The sequence below is a fragment of the Salmo trutta genome, chromosome 10 (genome assembly GCF_901001165.1).
Source record: "Salmo trutta chromosome 10, fSalTru1.1, whole genome shotgun sequence".
In the NCBI taxonomy this organism is placed as follows: domain Eukaryota; kingdom Metazoa; phylum Chordata; class Actinopteri; order Salmoniformes; family Salmonidae; genus Salmo; species Salmo trutta.
The window spans coordinates 21,306,077-21,323,711 of NC_042966.1; the positions used below are offsets into that span (position 1 = coordinate 21,306,077).

The following is a 17,635-nucleotide window of genomic DNA, read 5'->3' on the forward strand; positions in this document are numbered from 1 at the left end:
TGGAAGAAAAATTGTAACATTTGTCAAAAAAAATATATATATGAAAAATAAAACATTAATATACAGTACCTTGATATGATAAATATTTAACCCCCTGAGTCAATACATGTTAGAATCACCATTGGCAGTTATTACAACTTGTGAGTCTTTCTGGGTACATCTCTAAGAGCTTTGCACACCTGAATTGTACAATATTTGCCCATTATTCTTTTCAAAATTCTTCAAGCTCTGTCAAATTGGTTGTTGATCATTGCTAGACAACCATTTTCAAGTCTTGCCATAGATTTTCAAGGATATTTAAATCTAAACTGTAACTCAGCCACTCAGGAACGGCACTGTCTTCTTGGTAAGCAACTCCAGTGTAGATTTGGCCTTGTGTTTTAGGTTATTGTCCTGCTGAACGGTGAATTCGTCTCCCAGTGTCTGGTGGAAAGCAGACTGAACCAGGTTTTCTATGATTTTGCCTGCGCTTACCTTCATTCTGCTTCTTTTTAATCCTGAAAAACATCTAAGTCCTTAACGATTACAAGCATACCCATAACATTATGCAGCCACCACTATGCTTCAAAAGGAGTGGTATTCAGTAATGTGTTGTATTCACAAGAGGCTACTAAGGGGAGGACATCTCATAATAATGGCTGGAATGGAGTGAATAGAATGGAATGGTATCAAACAGATGTTTCATGAGTTTGATTACCATTCCAATCATTCTGTTACAGCCATTACTATGAGCCCGTCCTCCCCAATTATGGTGCCACCAACCTGTTGTGATTGTAATGGATTTGCCCCAAACATAACACTTTGTATTCAGGACAAAATGTTAATTGTTTTGCCTCGTTTGTTGCAGTATTACTTTAGTGCCTTTTGCAAACAGGATGCATGTTTTTTTGTTTTTTTTTATTCTGTACAGGCTTCCTTCTTTTCACTCTCTCAATTAGGTTAGTATTGTGGAGTACAATGTTGTTGATCCATCCTCAGTTTTCTCCTATCACAGCCATTAAAGTCACCATTGAAATCCCTGAGCGGTTTCCTTCCTTTCCAGCAACTGAGTTAGGAAGGACACCTTTATCTTTGTAGTGACTGGGTGTATTGAAACACCATCCCACGAGTTATTAACAACTTCACCATGTTCAAAGGGATATTCAATGTCTGCTTATTTTTTTTTTTTACCCATCTACTAATAGGTTCCATTCTTTGCAAGGTGCTTTTTTTAAAATCAATCTACCTGTCATGGCTGTCAAAAGGAGAGGACCAAGGTGCAGCGTGTGTGTACTTCCACATTTTATTTACTCTGTGAAACTATGCAATACATCAAATAACTGAATAGACAAAACAACAAACCGTGACGCAGAGTAGAAACAAACACTACTAAAAAATAATCACCCACAAAACCCAGGAAGAAAAACCCCTACTAAAGTATGATCTCCAATTAGAGACAATGAGGACCAGCTGCCTCTAATTGGAGATCATCCCAAACAAACCAACATAGAAATACAAAAACTAGAACCTAAGAACATAGAAATAGAACACATAGAATAAACCCCCCTGTCACGCCCTGACCTACTCTACCATAGAAAATAACAGCTTACCATGGTCAGGACGTGACACTACCAATAGGTGTCGTTCTATCCAAGGCATTGAGAAAACCTCCCTGGTCTTTGTGATTGAATCTGGATTTGAAATTCACTGCTCAACTGAGGGACCTTACAGATAATTGTATGTGTAAGAAGAGATGAGGTAGTCATTGAAAAATAGTGTTAAACACTATATTTTACACAGAGTGAGTCCATGCAACTTAAGTTTTAACTTTAACTTATTTAGGCTTGCCATGACAAAGGGGTTGAATACTTATTATTCTATATTTATTTTTTATCAGTATAGATATACTGCTCAAAAAAATAAAGGGAACACTTAAACCACACAATGTAACTCCAAGTCAATCACACTTCTGTGAAATCAAACTGTCCACTTAGGAAGCAACACTGATTGACAATACATTTCACATGCTGTTGTGCAAATGGAATAGACAACAGGTGGAAATTATAGGCAATAAGCAAGACACCCCCAATAAAGGAATGGTTCTGCAGGTGGTGACCACAGACCACTCACTTCTCAGTTCCTATGCTTCCTGGCTGATGTTTTGGTCACTTTTGAATGCTGGCGGTGCTTTCACTCTAGTGGTGGCATGAGACGGAGTCTACAACCCACATAAGTGGCTCAGGTAGTGCAGCTCATCCAGGATGGCACATCAATGCGAGCTGTGGCAATAAGGTTTGCTGTGTCTGTCAGCGTAGTGTCCAGAGCATGGAGGCGCTACCAGGAGACAGGCCAGTACATCAGGAGACGTGGAGGAGGCCGTAGGAGGGCAACAACCCAGCAGCAGGACCGCTACCTCCACCTTTGTGCAAGGAGGAGCAGGAGGAGCACTGCCAGAGCCCTGCAAAATGACCTCCAGCAGGCCACAAATGTGCATGTGTCTGCTAAAACGGTCAGAAACAGACTCCATGAGGGTGGTATGAGGGCCCGACGTCCACAGGTGGGGGTTGTGCTTACAGCCCAACACCGTGCAGGACGTTTGGCATTTGCCAGAGAACACCAAGATTGGCAAATTCGCCACTGGCGACCTGTGCTCTTCACAGATGAAAGCAGGTTCACACTGAGCACGTGACAGACGTGACAGAGTCTGGAGACGCCGTGGAGAACGTTCTGCTGCCTGCAACATCCTCCAGCATGACCGGTTTGGCGGTGGGTCAATCATGGTGTGGGGTGGCAATTCTTTGGGGGGCCACACAGCCCTCCATGTGCTCGCCAGAGGTAGCCTGACTGCCATTAGGTACCGAGATTAGATCCTCAGACCCCTTGTGAGACCATATGCTGGTGTGGTTGGCCCTGGGTTCCTCCTAATGCAAGACAATGCTAGACCTCATGTGGCTGGAGTGTGTCAGCAGTTCCTGCAAGAGGAAGGCATTGATGCTATGGACTGGCCCGCCCGTTCCCCAGACCTGAATCCAATTGAGCACATCTGGGACATCATGTCTCGCTCCATGCACCACAGACTTTCCAGGAGTTGGCGGATGCTTTAGTCCAGGTCTGGGAGGAGATCCCTCAGGAGACCATCCGCCACCTCATCAGGAGCATGCCCAGGCATTGTAGGGAGGTCATACAGGCACATGGAGGCCACACACACTACTGAGCCTCATTTTGACTTGTTTTATGGACATTACATCAAAGTTGGATCAGCCTGTAGTGTGGTTTTCCACTTTAATTTTGAGTGTGACTCCAAATCCAGACCTCCATGGGTTGATAAATTGGATTTCCATTGATTATTTTTTTGTGATTTTGTTGTGTCAGCACATTCAACTATGTAAAGAAAAAAGTATTTAATAAGATTATTTATTTCATTCAGATCTAGGATGTGTTGTTTAAGTGTTCCCTTTATTTTTTTGAGCAGTGTATATATATATATATATATATATATATACAGTGCCTTGCGAAAGTATTCGGCCCCCTTGAACTTTTCGGCCTTTTGCCACATTTCAGGCTTCAAACATAAAGATATAAAACTGTAATTTTTTGTGAAGAATCAACAACAAGTGGGACACAATCATGAAGTGGAATGAAATTTATTGGATATTTCAAACTTTTTTAACAAATAAAAAACTGAAAAATTGGGCGTGCAAAATTATTCAGCCCCCTTAAGTTAATACTTTGTAGCGCCACCTTTTGCTGCGATTACAGCTGTAAGTCGCTTGGGGTATGTCTCTACCAGTTTTGCACATTGAGAGACTGAAATTTTTGCCCATTCCTCCTTGCAAAACAGCTCGAGCTCAGTGAGGTTGGATGGAGAGCGTTTGTGAACAGCAGTTTTCAGTTCTTTCCACAGATTCTCGATTGGATTCAGGTCTGGACTTTGACTTGGCCATTCTAACACCTGGATATGTTTATTTGTGAACCATTCCATTGTAGATTTTGCTTTATGTTTTGGATCATTGTCTTGTTGGAAGACAAATCTCCGTCCCAGTCTCAGGTCTTTTGCAGACTCCATCAGGTTTTCTTCCAGAATGGTCTTGTATTTGGCTCCATCCATCTTCCCATCAATTTTAACCATCTTCCCTGCCCCTGCTGAAGAAAAGCAGGCCCAAACCATGATGCTGCCACCACCATGTTTGACAGTGGGGATGGTGTGTTCAGGGTGATGAGCTGTGTTGCTTTTATGCCAAACATAACGTTTTGCATTGTTGCCAAAAAGTTTGATTTTGGTTTCATCTGACCAGAGCACCTTCTTCCACATGTTTGGTGTGTCTCCCAGGTGGCTAGTGGCAAACTTTAAACAACACTTTTTATGGATATCTTTAAGAAATGGCTTTCTTCTTGCCACTCTTCCATAAAGGCCCGATTTGTGCTGTATACAACAGATTTTTGTCCTATGGACTGAGTCTCCCACCTCAGCTGTAGATCTCTGCAGTTCATCCAGAGTGATCATGGGCCTCTTGGCTGCATCTCTGATCAGTCTTCTCCTTGAATGAGCTGAAAGTTTAGAGGGACGGCCGGGTCTTCGTAGATTTGCAGTGGTCTGATACTCCTTCCATTTCAATATTATCGCTTGCACAGTGCTCCTTGGGATGTTTAAAGCTTGGGAAATCTTTTTGTATCCAAATCCGGCTTTAAACTTCTCCACAACAGTATCTCGGACCTGCCTGGTGTGTTCCTTGTTCTTCATGATGCTCTCTGCGCTTTAAACGGACCTCTGAGACTATCACAGAGCAGGTGCATTTATACGGAGACTTGATTACACACAGGTGGATTCTATTTATCATCATTAGTCATTTAGGTCAACATTGGATCATTCAGAGATCCCCACTGAACTTCTGGAGAGAGTTTGCTGCACTGAAAGTAAAGGGGCTGAATAATTTTGCACGGCCAATTTTTCAGTTTTTTATTTGTTACAAAAGTTTGAAATATCCAATAAATTTCGTTCCACTTCATAATTGTGTCCCACTTGTTGTTGATTCTTCACAAAAAATTACAGTTTTATATCTTTATGTTTGAAGCCTGAAATGTGGCAAAAGGTTGAAAAGTTCAAGGGGGCCGAATACTTTCGCAAGGCACTGTATATATTATATACAGTACCAGTCAAAGGTTTGGACACACCTACTCATTCCAGGATTTTTCTTTATTTTTAATATGAAGACATCAAAACTATAAAATAACACATGGAATCATGTAGTAACCAAAAAAGTGTTAAACAAATCAGAATATATATTTTCTATTTGAAATTCTTCAAAGTAGCCACCCTTTGCTTGATGACAGCTTTGCACACTCTCGGCATTCTTTCAACCAGCTTCACCTGGAATGCTTTTCCAACAGTCTTGAAGGAGTTTCCACATATGCTGAGCACTTGTTGGCTGCTTTTCTGTCACTCTGCGGTCCAACTCTGTGTTTTTCTTTCCTGTGGTGGTCCTCATGAGAGCCAGTTTCATCATAGCTCTTGATGGTTTTTGTGACTGCACTTGAAGAAATTGATGGGGTCACCTTGGGGTCATGATAGGGGCTGCACCAAATTATTGATGTATTATGATAATTGATTATGCTTATGTTGTATTAATAGAAGGGGAAGGGCTATTAGATCCCTCCCCCACTACATTTGTAGGGTCCTGGACCACAGATTAGCAATATATATAGTGGGGGTAAAAAATCTCAATTTGATCTATTTTAAATTCAGGCTGGAACACAACAAAATGTGAGAAAAGTCAAGGGGTGTGAATACTTTCTGAAGGCACTGTATATAACTTGTTTAAATTATTTGTTTAATAAAGTAAAGGATGTGTACACATGCTCTGATTGTTATACTGTTATTAATGTTCATATTTACTGGTATACTGAGTCTAAAGAGAGGACGATGAAAAGCTTTATATTCAACCCCACCTTCCAGAATGCATTGTTCTGTAGTTCCAGGGGTCGCTCCCTCGAGTAGTCCTCCTAGCGGTTCGTTTTGGAACTGTATGTTCACGTCTCTCTCTCTCCCTCTCTCGTCGGTCTTGCCTCCGTGCGTGACACCGGCGCACCATATGCCTCCCAAAACAAGACACAGTGAAGCAACGCAAAGTATTGAATAAGTAGCAAGATAACATAGCTAACGGACACCAAGCCAGCTGCGTTATTCACAGTCAAGCTAGCTAGCTATCTTAGCTAACTGTGCCATGGACCCGCGAGACACAGCACCGGATTCGTGGGAGCAGGAGGAGGATGTCAAGGCCCGAGCTGCCGCGGGGCTCCAGTCCGCTCTCGCCGCTCTCAACGTCAATGCCAAGCCATTTATCCCGAATGTCGACGCGGCGGTGTTTGTGCCGACTTTCCTTCAAAGTAGCCCTACGGAAATCTCAAATTCCGACGGTCACGGTAGGTCAGTGCGGGCTTGTGGTGGAGTGAGTGTTGGATTAACGAGATGTTGACAGCTGCTGTTATTGCCAGGGGTTAACCAAGTTAGCCAGATGGATAGCTAGCTTGAGTTTGTAGCTAGCAAGCTCACTAGGCTAGTGTTGTAGCTATGATATTGCTCAACACTAATGTGACAGCTTTGACATGATGGTGCAAATTTTACAACTGGGCCTACTGCTCATGATGCTATAATTATTGTTAAGCCATCACCCGTACTGAATCTGATATGGTGATACCTAAAAGCTCCAATGTCCATTTAATGCCAATGATGAATGCAACAACTTGTCTCTTCACAGGTGCTGAGCCAGTTGCCAGCATGGAGGTTTTAGAAACAGTTGGTATGTTTTGTGTCTATTACTATATTATTATGTAATTAACTATTCTTTCTTCCTTTTACTTCCTTTTTTCACACTGCGTTGTACTTCACACAATGTTATCGTTTGGACAATCACAGACAGTGTCAGATTTGTTTGTTGAAGGTGTGTATCAGAGGTGGTTTTTTTTTAAAGGCCTTAGGTCTTTTTACCTGTAGAAGGTTGCCTTGCCAACTCCCACCCAACTCATTCCGGAAGCAATTACAAATGTCCTTCAGTCAATATTGTTTACCTTTCATTCATTCAGAAGTTGAAACATCTCTTCAGGCCTACTGTTCACTAGGAGGTAGCCTATGCCTGAAGGCCAGCTCTGGGAGACATGACAAGGTCCAACTGGGAGGATTGGCAGGCTCCCACTCCCTACATGCACATCTATAGCATGATGCAACATCACAGGCCTATGCTTAAAATAGACTAGTACACTGGATCACGTGGAAACAGATAGAAAATATGTTGTTAGACTGGTATAACCAAATGGGGCACAGTCCAGTTCTTGTATTTTCAGGGAACGTTTCTGTAGAAATGTACTATGTTGACCAGCCGTGTATGTGCTGAGGTCAGGTGTTTAAATTTGGCCAGAGAACACTGCCGCTGTGCACATCTACTCAGGTTACATTGGCCTGATTTATCTGTTAGTGTGACACCTGGCTGCAACTGCAGCCTGCAAGAGAGAGAGAAGACATGATGGGAAGGGAGTTCTGAGTGATTGGTGAAGTTACCTTGTGGGTTTATATTTCAGAACAAAGATGCCAACGTTTTCTGTGGTATTGCATGCATGCCTCTCCGAGCAGTTGTCATCATCATGACTATTCTCCAATGCTGATTGTGAATGACAAGCGTTGAGAAGAGAACAGGCATTGTACATGATCGGCCAGTTGTTTAATTTCATGGATAAGGAGGTGCAGGCCTTGTTTTTATGCTGCTATGGGAAGAGTTTTTTGACACACTAATCTTCTGATTTGATTAGCAGGTTTCTACATTTGCATCAGTGCTAGATGCACTTTAATTTCTTTAAAGAATGCATTTAATTTGTTCAATATAAGGTTAGCTAGCTATCACTACTATCACTGCAACGCTATATCACTATTAAAGAATTATATTGAACATCCATGGCATAGGTGACAACAACTATGCAATAAATGTGTAATAAGCCAATTTCATTGTTATATTGTGTAAGGTCAAAGAGCATTGTTTGAAGAGAACAGCCAATCACTGTACTCTCCATCACACAGTTTAGATGCTCCCAGATTCTCCATCAAAACCCTGAGATCATCTGAACAGTGTGCCGGTACTCTCCTTTCTGTTCACAAGCGATCTCATATACCCATAATGCACCTGTGAAATCTGCTGGCTGTGCGGACTACCTTAAACAAAAGAGCATTGTTTCATGGTTTACATCAGTGATAACCGAGTGTCATTTGTGTCGTTTAGCTCCGGTGGAGAACGGAGGAGGGACAGAAGCAGACATGGCGGTGGAGGTGGAGACGTGGGAGCAGAAAGAGGAGCCCGGGGAAGGAGAACCAGGAGGAGGGGGAGCCCTGGGAGGAGAGGGAGGTTCCAGTGAAGAGGCACAGGGAAGGGAGGAAGTGGAGATGATGGAGGAGGAAGAAGAGGAGGAGTTGCCCGTGCTAAAAGTAATCCCGCTCCCACCAAATGCCCCGAAGAAGGAGCATGTCAATGTGGTGTTCATCGGTCATGTGGGTCCGTCCCTATTGTATACTATTACCTCATGGTTTTCTTTCGTACATTGTTTTTTCTCCCTGGACACAGAGAAATGGCTCTTAGAAATTGCCTGTGTATTCATTTGGGTTGAGGATTATTTTTCTTTTTTTTCAGATGCTGGTAAATCAACTATTGGAGGACAGATCATGTGAGTAATAACATGGTTATCAATAACTGTGCCTACATTCAGGTTACTGAAGATGGCTTATCATTTTCTTCTACAGTATGATAACCATTGCTACTAATGCCATGGCTACCTAAAAATAAAATGTTCTCTCCTATATTTATCAGGTCAGACAATGTCTGTTTTTCTTTCTTATCGTAGGTATTTGACAGGTATGGTGGAGAAAAGAACCCTGGAGAAATATGAAAGAGAAGCAAAAGAAAAAAACAGAGAAACATGGTGAGCTTACCTTCTGTTGTGACTAGATTCAGTTATGTGTATGATTGAAAATAATAACAATTATTCTGAAAAAGTTTGCATATTACCGTACCTTTTTCATCTTGGGTACGACATGAGAAAATATGGTAGCCTGTTTTTAATCATACATTTTAGGCACTTAGATTTGTTTTTCTGCTCCCCAGGTACCTGTCCTGGGCCCTGGACACTAACCAGGAGGAGAGAGACAAGGGAAAGACGGTGGAGGTGGGGAGAGCCTACTTTGAGACAGAGAAAAAACACTTTACTATCCTGGATGCCCCTGGCCACAAAAGCTTTGTCCCCAACATGATTGGTGGGGCATCACAGGCTGACTTGGCAGTGCTGGTGAGTTTTCCCCAACAATGCTTAACAGAAGGCATTGTATTGTCCACTTTTCATATCTGCTGTGTCAAGGCAAAACAGACCCATGTGTCTCTGTTAGTTAGGTAGTTGGAAAGTTGCCATTATCAAATCATAGTTTATTGGTCGTGTACATAGTAAACTTTGATTTGACAAGTTGACTGGGACTGCATTTTTGTATAAATAGATTTTTTTATGAGAAGAAGAGGACTGACTTACTGTATAATGAGAGGGTAGATTCTAACATGCATTTTAGTTTTGAAAACGTCACTGTAGATAATGACAGACAGTATGTACAGTACATTATGGTGTACCCTAGTTTATCAGTATCTTCTTCACCCTATGCTAGTCTAACGTAACCCTATGTTGTGGTCAGGTGATCTCGGCCAGAAAAGGAGAGTTTGAGACAGGCTTTGAGAAGGGAGGCCAGACGCGGGAGCACGCCATGCTGGCCAAGACGGCTGGAGTCAAACACCTCATCATCCTCGTCAACAAGATGGATGACCCCACCGTCAACTGGAGCTTGGAAAGGTGACTCAGTACAATGTACAGACATGCATCTTGGTAGAGAGAAACAATATTTATATTTAAAGCCAAATGCAGAATCTACAGTATCCCATCTAATGTGTTCATTGACCCTCATTGACCCTCATGCTGTCATAGAATAGGAAAGAGATTGTGTTCCTCAATTAGTCAACATTGTAACATTGATATTTAACGCAGTAAAGTAACCCATCCTCCTCCCTCCACTACAGGTATGAGGAATGTAAAGAGAAATTAGTGCCATTTCTGAAGAAGGTGGGCTTCAACCCGAAGAAGGACATCTACTTCATGCCTTGCTCTGGGCTAACGGGAGCCAACTTGAAGGACCCCATAGAGGAGTGCACGTGGTACATGTAAGTCAACCTTCGTTCTGTTCTCTGCCAAAAGTACATGAAAGTCAACCGCTTTGTGGGTGCTGAGTGACGGTTGCTTGTCAAGTCTTAATTTTCATAACAGTCCATCAAATCAATGTAGCTCTGCTGACTTTTCTGAAGCTATAAAAGTTCTCTGTTCCCACAATAATTTAAAATCCATAATATATAGTATTAGAAAATATAATAATTTATTGTCCTAATTATTCTTTGTTGCCAGGGGGTTGCCATTCATCCCACACCTAGACAGCCTGCCAAGCTTCAACAGAATTACAGACGGCCCCGTCAGATTACCCATTGTAGACAAATACAAGGTGAGTGTAACTGCTGTCATGAGTTATCCCAGTTACATATCTCTAGCTCTGTTTTGCACTTAACAGCATAGCTAGCATAAATTTGAATCAAGCCAGGCCATTTTATTCTGTAGTAATAAATAATCCATTATTATCTCAGAGTTTGCCAACGTTTTATGAAATGACTGCCAAAAGATAACGATAACGCAGGACTGTGCAGCTGCTACACCACACACACACACACACACACACACACACACACACACACACACACACACTCTGGCCTTCCAACATCAGGGTGTCCTTCCAAGTCCTCCCTACTGTAGCCAAGGACTGCAGAGCACAGCCATATTCTCCACAAGACAATTTAGCTTTCTGGCACCGGTTTCATCAGTGTGTGGGTGTGTTTTGGAACATGTTAGAAGGCAGGGAACGTGATGGAATTAAGATATTGTATAGCTTTCTCAGCAGGTCTTCTACACACATACACACTGCAGGGTGTTATGAAACCCAGGAGCTCTAACTAGGTCTTCTATTCAGTTGATATAATGGAATTACAGTCCAGTTAATTGGGGGGATGGTTAGATTGTTAGACTAGCTGGCAGTGGGCCTGTTCTAACTTCAGTACAGTAGCACAGGGGGTCAACAGCTTAGTGCTAGAACACTGAAGATATGGCATCTTAGGTGGTAGCATAAAAAGGAAAGGAACCAAAAACTTTCTGCATTTTTAACAACCATTTTAATCTCCCAGCTGGAATCCATTTTAGTTTTAATTTCATTCATTCATTCATTCATTCAATATCAAGGTGATCTTGCAAACTCCAGTGTCCTTCCTAACCCTTAGTACCAATCTGTTGATGTACCTTTGAGCAAGGCACTTAACCCCAATTGCTCCAGGGTCACTGTTGTTAATGGCAGACCCTGGCCGTGACCCCACTCTCTGAGGGTGTCTCAGGGGGAGTTGGGGTATACAACATTTTTTTAAATAGGACAAGTATAAGCACCCACCAAATGATTAACACCTCTTAGATGGGAGCAGAGGATGTAATGTCATAATACAATTTCCTTTAACTGATAGTAAGTACCCTTGTGGGAGCTGGAATGGCTCATAGGAACAGGAGCCTCCTGTTTCTGTAGCGTGAGGCAGCTTGATGTACAACACTCCCTGGACAGGATGCTGGTCTATTGCAGGTTCTTACCCCTAAACTATCTCGCTGAGTGCAAAGCAGAGACGGATCGGGTCCCATTTTCACAGTCTTTTGTATGACTCGGCCAGGGATTGAACTCACAACCTTCCAATCTCAGGGCGGACACTAACCACAAGGCCACTGACTTGAACTGATAGCATAACCTTTAACCTGGTTTTGGTTGTGCTCTTTGCTCAGGATATGGGCACGGTGATCCTGGGGAAGCTGGAGTCTGGCTCCATTGCCAAAGCCCAGCAGCTGGTCATGATGCCTAACAGGGTAAGGCTCTCCATAGGTCATTCATCTGTCCTGCTCCTGGAGAGTATACATTACACAAGTGTACAGGAGCCCCTTTCACAATTTACATCTACTTTTTACTAATTTGGCAGTTGCTGTGCAGAAGAACCTCTGCTAAATAATTAAAATGTAAATTGTGAAAGGGACTCCAGTCTTCCGACATTAAAATGCACGTCAGTTTTAGATTCTCCAACGTGTACGCACCTGTGTTAAAGGTGTTACTTCAGGTTCTAATGATTATATTTCCCTTCCCAGGCCCATTTTATCTTGCGATTTTAAGGATACTAATATAATACTTGATGTATAACATATACTGTATATATAGCTCTATGATACATGTGATGTGTTATCCCTACCCCCAGCACACAGTGGAGGTGCTGAGCCTGCTGTCTGATGAGGTGGAGACAGATGAAGCTGTTCCTGGAGAGAACCTGAAGCTAAGGCTGAAGGGCATCGAGGAAGAGGAGATTCTGCCTGGCTTCATCCTCTGTAACGCTGAGAACCTCTGCCACTCCGGACGCACCTTTGATGCCCAGGTAGCCTACGCTCCTTAGGACAGGTCTAAGGTCCTCTGTAGCTTGATTGGTAGAGCATGGCGCTTGCAATGCCAGTATAGTGGGTTCGATGCCCGGGACCACCCGTACGTACAATGTACAGTGTATGCACGCATGACTGTAAGTCGCTTTGGATAAAAGAGTTTTCTATATAAATGGCATATATTATTATTGTCTGTCATCTTAAGAAGCATCAGAGAAATACTAAATGACAGTGATACTAGGCAGGGTTGGGGAGTAACTGATTACATGTAATCTGATTACAAAAAAACGAACTAATCAGTTACGTTACCAGCAAAAATATTGTAATCAGATTATCGATACTTTAAAAAAAACTTGGTGATTACTTATTGGACTACTTTTGAATTCAGAAAGAATGTTTGCAGAAAAATACGTTATGACCAATGTTCCCTCTAAGCTGCGGGTGTGCCCACAGAGAGAAGCATGAGATTGAACTTCACTACTTTTTAGAGCAGTGGTCACCAACCGGCACATCGTATTTGACTGGTCGATTTCCAAAAACCCAAAGATAAAGCCTTGTGTTCTTATAAAAAAAATGTTGGTCTCGGGCTGTTGGCGGTAGGTGCACCCGATTCAGCTGCCCTGCCTGCCGGGTAGGCAAACTGTTGCGATTTTGAACCATTTGATTTGTCTGAAGGTACAAACTCTGCCTTTCCGGCGGGCCCAGAGAGCAAATCAAGTGCACTATAGCTGTACCCCTGGCCAACTGGATGGCTCAGATGACCTTGTCTGCAGGAACGTAGCAGGCATAAAAGAAAGCTACAGCAAAGTTAATACTGTGAGATTTCAAAATGTTTAAAACCATGACTATAGAGAGACTGTCAACGAATACAGCAAAGAACTGCTGTTTTTATGAGTGTGTTCATGTTTAAGTTTACTCAGCACTGTCAACTTTGTATAGCAGCACACCACTTTTATAAGCAATAAAATGTGCGTTCTTCTTATTTCCACTCAGCGCTACAACAAGCACTGCAGCAGTAATGAATGAGCTGGAAAGTGTATGAATAGGCTTACATTGTTGTTGTTGTTGTTATTATAAGTTGCTTGGGTCTTTCTTATTTGTATTTAATTGTTAAAAAAAAAAAATATATATATATATATATATATATATATATATATATATATATACACACAGTTGAAGTCGGACGTTTACATACACTTAGGTTGGAGTCATTAAAACTCGTTTTTCAACCACTCCACAAATTTCTTGTTAACAAACTATAGTTTTGGCAAGTTGGTTAGGACATCTACTATGTGCATGACACAACTAATTTTTCAACAATTGTTTACAGACAGATTATTTCACTTATAATTCACTGTATCACAATTCCAGTTGGTCAGAAGTTTACATACCTTAAGTTGACGGTGCCTTTAAACAGCTTGGAAAATTCCAGAAAATGTCATGTCATTAGAAGCTTCTGATAGGCTAATTGACATCATTTGAGTCAATTGGAGGTGTACCTGTGGATGTATTTCAATGTCTACCTTCCAGCTCAGTGCCTCTTTGCTTGACATCATGGGAAAATCAAAAGAAATCAGCCAAGACCTCGGAAAAAAAATGTGTAGACCTCCACAAGTCTGGTTCATCCTTGGGAGCAATTTCGAAATGCCTGTAGGTACCATGTTCATCTGTACAAACAATAGTACGCAAGTATTAACACCATGGGACCACGCAGCCATCATACCGCTCAGGAGATGCGTTCTGTCTCCTAGAGATGAACGTACTTTGGTGTGAAACGTGCAAATCAATCCCAGAACAACAGCAAAGGACCTTGTGAAGATGCTGGAGGAAACAGGTACAAAAGTATCTATATCCACAGTAAAACAAGTCCTATATCGACATTACCTGAAAGGCCGCTCAGAAAGGAAGAAGCCACTGCTCCATAACCACCATTAAAAAAAGCCAGACTACGGTTTGCAACTGCACATGGGGACAAAGATCATACTTTTTGGAGAAATGTCCTCTGGTCTGATGAAACAAAAAAGAACTGTTTGGCCATAATGACCATCGTTATGTTTGGAGGAAAAAGGGGGAGGCTTGCAAGCTGAAGAACACCACCCCAACCGTGAAGCACGGGGTTGGCAGCATCATGTTGTGGGGGTGCTTTGCTGCAGGAGGGACTGGTGCACTTCACAAAATAGATGGCACCATGAGGGAGGAAAATTACGTGGATATATTGAACGAACATCTCAAGACATCAGTCAGGAAGTTAAAGCTTGGTCGCAAATGGGTCTTCCAAATGGACAATGACCCCAAGCATACTTCCAAAGTTGTGGCAAAATGGCTTAAGGACAACAAAGTCAAGGTATTGGAGTGGCCATCACAAAGCCCTGACCTCAATCCCATAGAAAAATTGTGGGCAAAACTGAAAAAGCGTGTGCAAGGCAGGAGGCCTACAAACCTGACTCAGTTACAGCAGCTCTGTCTGGAGGAATGGGCCAAAATTCACCCAACTTATTGTGGGAAGCCTGTGGAAGGCCACCTGAAATGTTTGATCCAAGTTAAACAATTTAAAGGCAATGCTACCAAATACTAATTAAGTGTTTGTAAACTTCTGATCCACTGGGAATGTGATGAAAGAAATAAAAGCTGAAATAATTAATTCTCTCTAATATTATTCTGACATTTCACAGGATAATTTTACTAGGATTAAATGTCAGGAATTGTGAAAAACTGAGTTGAAATGTATTTGACTAAGGTGTATGTAAACTTTGGACTTCAACTGTATGCTGTGCGCATCGGTTAACTGTTATGGTATGAAGGTTTGGCTTGGAGAGTTTTTTTTTTTTTTTTCTTTTTTTTGCCTGATCACAGACAGCTGTTGTGTTGTGCACTGAAGTCCACAAGCAAAGGGAAAATGTGAAAGTAGGAGAGTGTGTAGATGCGAGAAGGAATTATACAACAAGCAACGTGATGATGCTGTTTGTATATGGCTGCTATGAAAGTGAACTTTGTGTGCGGATGGTCAGGGGTGTATTCATGCTGCCGATTCTGTTGAAAAAAATATTTAGTAAATGGTAGCAAATTAAACGAAATGGGGATAGACTTACCTGAATTTATCCAATAGCAACTCTCGTTTTGGCAACAGTTTGGTCTAATGATTATACCCTAGATCAGCTAGATGCAGGCAAGACTGTGCAAGGCGGTATTGACTACGTCACTGTCTGTCACCTTGATTACTCCAATTTGTCTCTCTACAGTTTGAGATGTATGAGAGTGTGTTATATATATATACTTTAATTTGTAGGCTATGTTTTAGCAACCTCATGATGGGTATAGGGAAAATTTGACTATCATGTAGTAGCTTTAACCTATCGATGTTACATTGAGCAGGGTGAATGGAATATGAATTATAGTCATCCAATATGCTGTAATAGAAATAAGGCCATGCTCATTAAAAAAAGTTTCCTCCCTAATCTTAAACGGAACCAACCGCCACTGGTTTAAAAACATATTTTATTACTTTTTGGCTGTGCCAGCTAGTGACCTCTCTGCAGAGCTGCCTCCAGAAGAAGATTCATGACGGAAAACGCTAACCTACTGATGACACACCAAATGTGTTTGATGCATTATTTTTGTCTTCTAATGCCTCTTAAGGGAAATGTAATCCAAAAGTAACTGAAAGTAATCAGACTATGTTACTGAGCTTGGGTAATCCAAAAGTTACATTACTGATTACAATTTTGGACAGGTAACCCTAATGGATTACGGTTACAAAGTAACCTACCCAACCTTAATGCTAGATTGGGCTGAGTAAATATTTAAACTCCAGTACTTGCACCTCTGCTAATTTCTCTGCTGTTTTTTTAACTTTGTTTTTAGATCGTCATCATTGAGCATAAATCCATAATCTGCCCAGGTTACAACGCAGTCCTACACATCCACACCTGTATTGAAGAAGTACAAATCACAGTGAGTTACTAAATTACATTAGCTTGTTTACATCTCCTAACCTGACCGGGTCTCTATCTAATTATAGTTGAATAATGCTCATTAGTAATTAAACCTGGATTTAATTAAATTCTCTCATCAGGCCTTAATCTGTCTAGTGGACAAGAAGACAGGTGAGAAGAGCAAGACGCGACCTCGCTTTGTCAAACAGGACCAGGTGTGCATCGCCCGGCTTCGGTGTGCCGGAACCATCTGCCTCGAGACCTTCAAAGACTTCCCACAGATGGGGAGGTTCACCCTACGAGATGAAGGTAGTGTGTGTGTGTGTGTGTTGTGTGTCTGTTCCTGTGATATTGTTTTTCCCCATTTATTGTTTCTATTGATGGATATGAAGAAGCTTCTACTTGATATATTAGAAAACTATTGCCAAATGGAATACTAAAGTTTAAAAAATCTATGTAATTGCCTCCCTTTTCAGGCAAAACCATTGCTATTGGCAAAGTGCTGAAGCTGGTACCAGAGAAGGACTAATGTGAACCAGCCCTGGAATCCTGGGACAGTTGTCATGACAGAGGCGGAAGCTGCTGATGCCGACCTAGCCAGCCACCCCCTCTTACATACCACTCTCTCCTGAAGAGGATGAGGAAGAGAAGGAGGAGGAGAACAAATGAAGTTTGAAAATAAAGAAGAAACTGTAAAAAGTGACTGAATCAGTTTTTATGATGAACAATATTAAAGAAAGACAAGTCCAGTGTGTCAGCTTTCTCATATTGAGAGCTCAGCTATGCCACTAATGTAGCCGCTACCCTTTCCTAGGCCAACCTCACTCTGCGCTGGTCTACCTTTTGTTTTGGAAATGGGAATGTATGCAGTGTTACATTGTTTGGAAAGGAAGGGACTGACGTTGCATCCGGTTGCATCACTTTGGACCAGAGTTAGCTAGTTATACCCATTCAAATCCAAAATATTATACCAAAATGTTCATATTTTGGTTGTAGACATCCCCATACCAAAATCCTATCTGGTATGTTCACACACACAATCAAACAAACATGGTTCCTGTTGTGATCATGTGTTGTCACGTTACCAACAACAATGAAAATAAAGTATCAAACTGAGGAATAAAAGTAAAAGCTCTGTTTATTCTCAATTTCTTACTATG

At 41.7% G+C, this 17,635-nt stretch overlaps 1 protein-coding gene across 2 annotated transcripts; it reads left to right on the forward strand.

Moving 5' to 3' along the window:
• Positions 1-6,003: 6,003 nt before the first annotated feature.
• On the forward strand, positions 6,004-17,606 carry LOC115201340 (eukaryotic peptide chain release factor GTP-binding subunit ERF3A). Of its 2 annotated transcripts, XM_029764889.1 has the most exons (14): positions 6,005-6,399; positions 6,735-6,776; positions 8,244-8,513; positions 8,649-8,682; positions 8,860-8,937; positions 9,120-9,300; positions 9,692-9,846; positions 10,071-10,211; positions 10,450-10,543; positions 11,908-11,988; positions 12,369-12,542; positions 16,405-16,494; positions 16,616-16,784; positions 16,952-17,606. In XM_029764889.1, exons 1-14 carry the CDS (start codon positions 6,201-6,203, stop codon positions 17,002-17,004), a joined length of 1,761 nt encoding a protein of 586 aa, XP_029620749.1. In that variant the 5' UTR covers positions 6,005-6,200; the 3' UTR covers positions 17,005-17,606. The 2 variants fall into 2 exon arrangements, with proteins under 2 accessions (XP_029620750.1, XP_029620749.1); XM_029764890.1 differs by lacking the exon at positions 6,735-6,776 and having other exon boundaries at positions 6,004-6,399.
• The last annotated feature ends 29 nt before the right edge of the window (positions 17,607-17,635 follow it).

Excerpts from the sequence above, each read along its gene's own strand:
- LOC115201340 (XM_029764889.1), top strand. The coding sequence starts at position 6,201 with ATGGACCCGCGAGACACAGCACCGGATTCGTGGGAGCAGGAGGAGGAT. Across the intron at positions 8,683-8,859 it reads ACTATTGGAGGACAGATCAT|GTATTTGACAGGTATGGTGG; the intron begins GTGAGTAATAAC and ends TTCTTATCGTAG. Across the intron at positions 11,989-12,368 it reads TGGTCATGATGCCTAACAGG|CACACAGTGGAGGTGCTGAG; the intron begins GTAAGGCTCTCC and ends CCCTACCCCCAG.